Raw genomic sequence first — 8,408 nt, 5'->3', positions numbered from 1 at the left:
AGAAAATATATTTGGAGAAAAAGGTGGAAGAAAACGTCTATACGAAGTTAGGATGGCACTTGATTAAAGCGGAAATTAATTCTACAATACCATCAAGCAGAATTTCTTTGGGGAAATCTGCTTTAACAGAAAGCCAGGCACCGTTGGTCGTCTATGTGTCATTGATTGATTCTTCGGTGAAACAAAGTGGCATTTTCCTGGGGCAGGAAAAACCCGTTAGAAAATGCTGCAGAAAGAAAGGACGTTTCTTCAGTCCTTTCTCTCGATTCAGTGGCCTGGGGAGGTTGTGGAGGGGAACTGGGTGTCCTGGGAAAAGTACATCGTGGCTTTCTGGGCTAAGTCTGGGCGAGCCGTGCGACTGAGCCCGGTTCGTGCCCATCGAGTGCGATACGGCTCCTGGCTTCGGAGTCAAGCTGCCGACTGGCTAACCTGTCCCCAGACGTCAGGAAGCAGAGTTTGGAGCCTGGAGATGTGGCCGCCCTGGCGGAGCGGCTGGCGGGCACGGTCGCTCCCTGAGATCCTAGAGCACCTGCTTTTCCGTTGCCTCCCGGCCGTCCCCGCGGGCTGGGCCATGGGCCTCGTGGGCAGGGGGCCGGGGTCCCGAGCGTGGATCGCGGGCACCCGGGGCGGAGGCGCCCTCCCCGCCGGTCCCCGCCCGGCTCCCGACGGGCGCGCCGCCAGGGCCGGGGAGGGGCGGGGGCCGGCGCGGGGCAGGGCCGGGCCGGGCGGCTGCGGGGCCGGCGCTCTCGGAGGAACCCCGGCACTTGCCCCGAAGGTGTGCAGAGCGCGCGCCATGAGGACACTGTGGATGGCGCTGTGCGTGCTGGCGCGGCTGTGGCCCGGGGCCCTGGCCGGCTGCGCGGACGCCGGGCGCTGCTGCCCCGGCCGGGACCCCGCCTGCTTCGCCAGCGGCTGGAGGCAGGACCGGGTCTACGGGACGTGCTTCTGCGACCAAGCCTGCCGCGTTACCGGGGACTGCTGCTTCGACTATGCCAGGGCGTGCCCAGGTGGGTGGCGGGCTCGAGGGTGGGCAGCTGGCAGTTCGCCCGCAGCAGAGGGACGCAGGTCCCACACCGGGGACCGCAATCCCGGAGCCAGGCTTTCCTGGGCTGTCCACCCAACTCTATGCTAGGGTCCTCCAGTCCCTTGCATCCAGGTCCACCCAGCTCTCTTTGTCCTAGGGTTCTCAGCCCCTTCTCTCTAGGAGCTCCCCAGACTCTCCATCCTAGGGTCCCCCTGCCCCCTGTATCCAGGGATCTCCAGTCTTCTGGACATACAGTTCCAAAGCACCCCTTCCCACCAGGGCCTGGCCATAGGGACTAGAGCTCGTGTTCCGGAAGGGCGCAGGCCATCTCTGCCTAGTGAAGCCCTCCACTTGGGAGCTCCAGGCCTGGTCCGGCCACCTCCTGCCTGGAGACATGGTGCTGACAGGTGCCAGGGAAAGGCCCCAGGCCAGGTTCCACAGGGGTGCTTTCTGTTAACCCTTAGCTTTCAATCAAGAGGGGTGAGGGGAGGAACATGGCACCAAGGCCTGGCTCTGGGAGGGTGCTTTCTTCTGGAGGAGGAGTTCCTGAAGGACCACAGTTGTCCTCACCTGCACTCTGGCCTGTTGCACAGCCCCTTCCTCCTAAGAGGTGTTTCATATATTCTTTAAATTCAGTTGTATCCATATAACATGAGTCAGGGTTTTATCTCAGGGTTCCTAGTATGTTTCATTCTTGCTGGTTTTCCTTTAGGTTCAGTCTTTTTGATCTTTAAACCTCACACAGTTTAGGCTCCTGGTATATGTGTGATAAATGCCAACTTAATTAAAAGGTAAAGGAAGACGTGGTGAGAATAGTCCTGGAGAACAAGGCATACTTGAGAAGAAGCCAGGTCTGGAAAGAAAAGTAGCCCTGCTCCCTGGTAATCACAATACCCCCAAAGCCACGCATGCATTAGGGCTTGACCTCAAGGATCCTGGTGTTGTGGGATCCTCAGCATGTTCCTGGAAAAGGAACCTGCAGGGCTGCTGTTCCCCAGGTACCCGGATGCCTGGTAGAGAGTAGCACCCTTTCTGCCTCTTTTTAGGCAGGGAGAGGCCACGGGCCCATGGCAGGATGGTCACCCAGGCCTGCTTCTTCAAGAGCGCAGTTGAAAAAACATGAAGATTTTTTTTTTTTTTAATCTTGATTGAAAGCTAATGATACATCTGAGAATACTGACTTTTTTCTTTTTTTGGATAAGCTGCTTTCCTGCTTCTGCACCAAAGCCAGGGCACTTTACTACCCAAGTAAGGTGAAGAGTCAATTACTTAGGAAATGCAGTAGCCTCTGGCCAGGTGCCCCTGCTCCTCACAGCATCCCTCCCAAACTCCTGTTTGTCTCGGTTTCCTGGATCACTCGAGCGAAGCTTGCCCACTATGGCAGTCTCTCTCTCCAAAACTTTTTTTCTCTCTTGAGCATTCTACCTACATTTTAAAGGGAAATACAGAATTCCTGCAGTTCAGATAATGGGACCCAGTCTGTGGTAAGCACAGTGATACAGAAACCATGAAGACACAGTTTCTGTCGTCCTGAAAGTTCAGAGTCCAGCAGGGAAACATACAAAACCATCTGCCACATGCTCAGTGGCAAAACAGTGGATCAGGGAGGCCAGAGAGGAAAAGCTCAGGAGACCAGAGGAATTCAAGGACGGCTCCTCAGAGGAAGTGATGGGCAAGCCTAGTCACAGAGAATGAGCGAGAAGCCTCTAGAAGGGGAACGGGAGTTCTAGGAGGAAAGCCTCCCTGGCTGTTCAGTGTTACCCGTGGGCAGCAGCCTTTCGTGCCAGTGCCAGGCCAGGCCCTGACAGTCACCTGGTGAACAGGACAGACAGTGAACACAGCTAGATAGGTGAGTGTCAGGAGGAGAACTGGCCTTTTCATGAGCCCTAACAATGCTGTGAGGAATTCCAGAATCCTCCAAATCTCTATTTGGTCAAAAATGAATCCCTCCTTTTTAGTCCAGGAAGTAGAAATACTAAAACAAAGACCTGTCTTTTCAAAGTGAGGATTTTGGGAGAAGGTGATAGCAGAAGAGAGAAGACTTCACCATCTCCCAGAGAACTCAGAAAAAAAATCCTGGGCTCTTTGTGCTTAGGGAGAGCTGGGGTGGCGGACAAAGAAACCCAAACCAGAAAAGGGAATGGGGCCTGATAGGATTTTTAAAGAAGTATTTTCAGGAACCTTAAATGCCCTTCCCAAGGGAGTTAACAGAGGCTCTCCCAAGCCTAGGCAGAAACAGACTTGGGATGGGAAAGGCTCCTCCGTGATAGATTCTCTGCATCTGGAGTTCTGGGGACAAGGCAACAAGAAAATAGAGACAACCAGGGACTTCCCTGGTGGTCCACTGGCTAAGACTCCTCCCTCCCAGTGCTGGGGGCCTGGGTTTCATTCCTAGTTTGGGAACTAGATCTCGGAGAATGCCGCAAATACAACCTGACACGGCCAAATAAATAAATAAATAAAACTATTTTTTTAAAACAAGAAAGATAATAGAGACAGTTGGAAGGCAGCCACTCTGTGAGCCTGAGCCTTCCCAGGCCTCAGAGCTGAGGGAGAGTGAGGGGCAAGATGGAGCTGAGTTGCTTGGTCTCCTCAGCCCTGGACCAGCATCACAACCATGCTATGTGTTTGGGGAAAAAGTGAGGTGGGCTTGTATTGGTGTTTCCCAGCTGTAGGAGCTGGGGCTTTCAGAGGGCTTTCCCATCACAAAGTTAACACTAGTGGGGAGCAGAATGAGGTCAGAACCCATGACTGCCTGCTTTCAAGCTGCTATCAGCCCCATCTGTCTGCGCCAACTCATAGCTATGATTTACTCTTGGATAAATCAAGGTGCAGCAGCTCAAAGCTCCCGGTGACTCGGTGTACACAGAACCACTCTGCCTCTGAGAATCTTGTTTGCTTCTTACCTAAGGATACATTACCTGCCAATGCTGCCGGAAGCAGTTTTGACTGAAATGACATTACATGGGAATGAAAAGGTAACTGTGTCAACGGAACTTACCTCTAGCCCTTCTGATTTTTTCATCTTGATAAATGCATTATTGTTATTATTTTTTGATGTGGCTAAGAGATGAAGTACTGGAAAATTTTTTCTAAATAGAAAGTTATTTTTTTATTCAGTAAAAATAAGTTGACTCTAAAGACTGACTAAACTTTCAGGATTTCCCTGGCAGCACAGAGGTTAAGCCTCTATGTTACCAATGCAGGAGGTGCAGGTTTGATCCCTGGGCAGGGGACTAAGATCCCACATGCCCCACAGCACAACCAAGAAAAAAAAAATCACAAACCCAGAATGACTAAGCTTTCCAACAAAAAATAAGTTCTGAAACTAATCATCTCAGAAAATCTCATTAGGATGATGGCATGGGTTTCAACACCAATAATGTATGTTCATAACCACTCCGCATCCCCAAATGATAGGAAATTCACCATTGGCTGAGCCTGATCAGATCTGGGAAAAGGCCAAGGAGGGGGCAGATCCAAGTTACCCTGCCCTGAAAGAACTTCCTGGAAGATTTGCTTATCAGGCTCCTAACGCCCAGGCTCCAGCTCATCAGCTGTGTTCACAGAGTCTGCCTTCTAGACCTTAGAAGCAGTAAGTTGCACTAGATCTTGGATGAGCAACTTAAGAAAGAGTAATCATAAACTCAAGTGAAGCAGGACAAAGAAACGAGTAGCCTATATGGGCCAGTCTCTTCTGCCAGATTGATGGGGAATCTAGGAAACCAACTAGGGCTTCCCAGGTGGCGCTAGTGGTAAAGAACCTGCCTGCCAATGTGAGGAGACGTAAGAGACCAGGTTCAATTCCTGGGTCTGGAAGATCCCCTGGAGGAGAAAATGGCAACCCACTGGTATTCTTGCCTGGAGAATCCCATGGACAGAGGAACCTAGCGGGCTACAGTCTGTGGGGTCACAGGGAGTCAGATACAACTAAAATGGCTTAGCACACAGCACTAGGAAATCAAGTGGGCAAAATCTGCTGACATCTTAACTGGAGGGAGCAGGGACACCATGCTGGAAAATACAGGCTCCCAAACTCACCCTCTAAAAAGGATGGCACAGTCCACGATGATTTAGAAAGTCAAGACTTCACTGGAGCCGTCATGGCCTGAGAGACAGTGTGCGGCTTCCCCTGCCTTTGTCCCTGCGGAAATAATGAGCAGGGACTGGCGCCAGAATTTGACATGATTTGGCTGCAGCCCTGGGTGTGCAGTCCAGGAGGGGAAAGTCATCCATGCTTACCCAGCACTTACTCTGTGCCAGGCCCTCCTCTCTAAGGAGCCTCACAGCTCTCAATTTACTTAGGTCTCACAACCCACCAAGGGATTCTCCATTTTGACCTCATTCTACGAATGAGCTAAACAAGCGCAGAAAGGTCAAGCAGTTTGTCCAAAGTCACACAGCTAAAAAGTGATGAAGTGAGATTTGAACCCAGGGGTTCTGGATCCAGAGCCCACAGGTTTAAACGTTAGGTTTTCACTGCCCCAGGGAAATGAGGCTTTATGAGAAGCTGTGGACTTGGCAGAGCAGGCGCCATATAAACACTGGTAGAATGAGTCTTTTTTTCTCCATCAACTGTGTGCCTCTTGAGGGCAAGAAAATGTGTCCTGCTCCTCTGTGCAATCCCCTAAGAGTTATTGCAAGGCTTCCCAGGTGGCACTAGAGGTAAAGAACTTGACTGCCAATGCAGGAGACATAAGAGACAGCAGGTTCAATCCCTGGGTAGGGACGATCCCCTAGAGTAGAGCATGGCAACCCACTCCAGTATTCTTGCCTGGAGAATCCCATGGACAGAAGAGCCTGGCGGGTTACACTCCACAGGGTCACAAAGAGTCAGACACGACTGAAGCAACTGAACATGCACACACTCAAGAGCTATTGCAGTGTTGCTAACAAACAATTGTCCAAAAGAAATGGGACCACTCAGTGCCTCTGAGGCATATCCACATGTCCTTTTTAAAAATGATAGTTTCTTTCCTTATCACAAAATATATGTTTGTTGCAGAAAGTGTGGGAATGCACAAAAGGAGAAAAGAACTCACCTTAGAAACTTACTACCTAGAAAAGTATCATTATCTTTTTTATTTTTATCCCCTTCCCCCCCATCCTAGGTTTGCACGGTGTTTACAATCCTGTTTCTCTAAGGTGACAGTTCATTTCACTGTCCTGCTAGCATTTCATAAACTTGTCCAGTTAATATCTCAAAAGAAAAAAAAACCTATCAGGGACCAATAACATGGTTTCTGCAAGAGGAAACAAATACTTGATCATTTTATTTATGCTTTTTGAGGAGCTCCATAGGCACTTGGGCAATTTTTATGGTCTTGTTTGACTTTCAGAGAAGTTGTGACAAGTTTCCTGGGAAAGGGGCACGTATGCATAAGGAGAGAGAAAAAGGCAGATGATGTAAATTTAAAATTGTGTCACCCAGGGGCTTCTCTAGCAGTCAGTGGTTAAGACTTCCTCTTCCAGTGCAGGGGGTGTGGGTTCAGTCCCTAGTCAGGTAGCTAAGATTCCCACATGCTTTGCAGCCAAAAAACTGAAACATGAAACGGAAGTACTATTGTAACAAATTCAATAAAGACTTTAGAAGTGGTCCACATAAAAGAAAAAGATCCTTAAAAAAATAAATAAAATTGTTTCACCCTGAGGAGTGTGTGTGTGTGTGTGTGTGTGTGTGTGTGTGTGTGTGTAAGGGACTGTTTTATTTTTCCTTCTATAGACTTTTTTTTTTTTCCAGTTTTTTGCTGTGCTGTGCAGCTTATGGGATTTTAGTTCTCCATCCAGGGATCAAACCCAGATCCTCGGCAGTGAGAGTGTGGAGTCCTAACCACAACTACCAGGGAATTCCCTTCCATAGACTGTCGAGAAACAGAAGCCAAGCATCAATGCTGCTGCTGTACATAAAGTGCAAAAAGAATATTTCCTTAGAAATGGTTAGGGCTAAGAACTGATTGGAACTTAACAAAGTAAGGGAGAAAGTGCTTGATCGTGGGTGGCCTTCACCTTTTAGGTGGCAAAGAGCCAGGCAGGCAGGGCCAGATTACAGAGAGGAAAGTTTGAGTGTCTGATTAACCAAGGAGACGCTATAGGAAGATAACCAGGCCTTACATTAAGAAGAAATAATCCAGACTGTATTCACGAAATGAAGGAGCTTGCCTTTCAGCTGAGTTTGCTGCTGCTGTGTGTGTGTGTGTGTGTGTGTGTGTGTGTATTTGGCATTACCAAAGAAAAGCATTAAAAAAAATTTTTTAGATTACCCTTTGATACCTACAGGACTTCCCTGGTGGCTCAGATGGTAAAGAATCTGTCTGCAGCACAGCAGACCTGTATTCAATTGCTTGGTGGGGAAGATCCCCTGCAGAAGGGAATGGCAGCCCACTCCAGTATTCTTGCCTGGAGAAACCTATGGACAGAGGAGCCTGGCAGGCTACAATCCATGGGGTCGCAAAGAGTTGGACATGGCTGAGTGACTAACACTTGATACCTAAGGTTGAAAATAGTGTGTGTAATTTTGGTTTCCACCTCTCTCTGGACTGGGAATGGGCCTGGGGAAAGTTGAGTGGGAAATCTGAGAGGGAAAGTGTCTATAGAAAGATGGGCCCAAAAGCTGCAGGGCAAGGGTCTACTGGAACAGTAAGTCCACGAGTGGTTCAGACAAGATACACACAGGGGTTTTTCCACCATGTTCTGAAATTCTCGAGTGAGGGAAATCAGGCTCAAATAAAAGGAAGTACCACCTCACTCCACAGATATTAATGCTGAGAGAGCTTGTCACTTTCAAGATGTGGTAATGCCAGGAGATATAAATGGATTAAGAAGGACTTGATGGACTGTGGTTGCTGGGAGAAGCTGGACTCTACGTAACCTTAAGGAGCAGAGAAGAAGTGCTCCTTCCAGGGGGCACTCTTTGGGGCCACCATTGCCAGGAGATCCCAGGCAACTCTGGCCCAGGTTAGGAATTTCTTCTGTGTTTGGCTCTGGGAGTTTTGACTTTGTTCTACCGGCTTTCCTTCATGCCCTGGAGCCTCCGTCAGTCCTTTGCCTTCTTATTGGGTTGGGCAAAAAGTTCATTACAGAAAAACTCAAACGAACTTTTAACCCAACCCAATACTTATGATGTGAGCAGGCCAGAGTCTGTTTCAATGTAGAATTTAATTTAGGAAGGAGGAGGACCTGGTCTAATGCCATTTCATTCATCCATCCAACAATTTATGGAGCACCTGCCATCTGCCAAGTGCTAGGGATGAAATACAAAATGAACAATAAACAAAATAAATACATATGTATTCTGAATTGTGAGCTTCCCTGGTGGCTCAGAAGGTAGAGTCTGCCTGTAATGCGGGAGACCCAGGTTCAATCCCTGGGTCAGGAAGATCCCCAG

General features: G+C 49.1%; 1 protein-coding gene across 1 annotated transcript in view; it reads left to right on the top strand.

Moving 5' to 3' along the window:
* Window positions 1-793: 793 nt before the first annotated feature.
* The window catches only part of SBSPON (somatomedin B and thrombospondin type 1 domain containing), a 28,347-nt gene continuing 20,732 nt past the window's right edge, over window positions 794-8,408 (top strand). Inside the window, exon 1 of the mRNA XM_052651540.1 lies at window positions 794-1,007. Coding sequence (XP_052507500.1) covers window positions 794-1,007 — 214 coding nt within the window. The remainder of the gene's footprint in view (window positions 1,008-8,408) is intronic.

This window comes from Budorcas taxicolor, chromosome 14 (genome assembly GCF_023091745.1).
Source record: "Budorcas taxicolor isolate Tak-1 chromosome 14, Takin1.1, whole genome shotgun sequence".
Classification (NCBI taxonomy): domain Eukaryota; kingdom Metazoa; phylum Chordata; class Mammalia; order Artiodactyla; family Bovidae; genus Budorcas; species Budorcas taxicolor.
The sequence above is the reverse complement of the archived record's forward strand: the minus strand, read 5'-3'. Positions and strand labels throughout refer to the sequence as shown.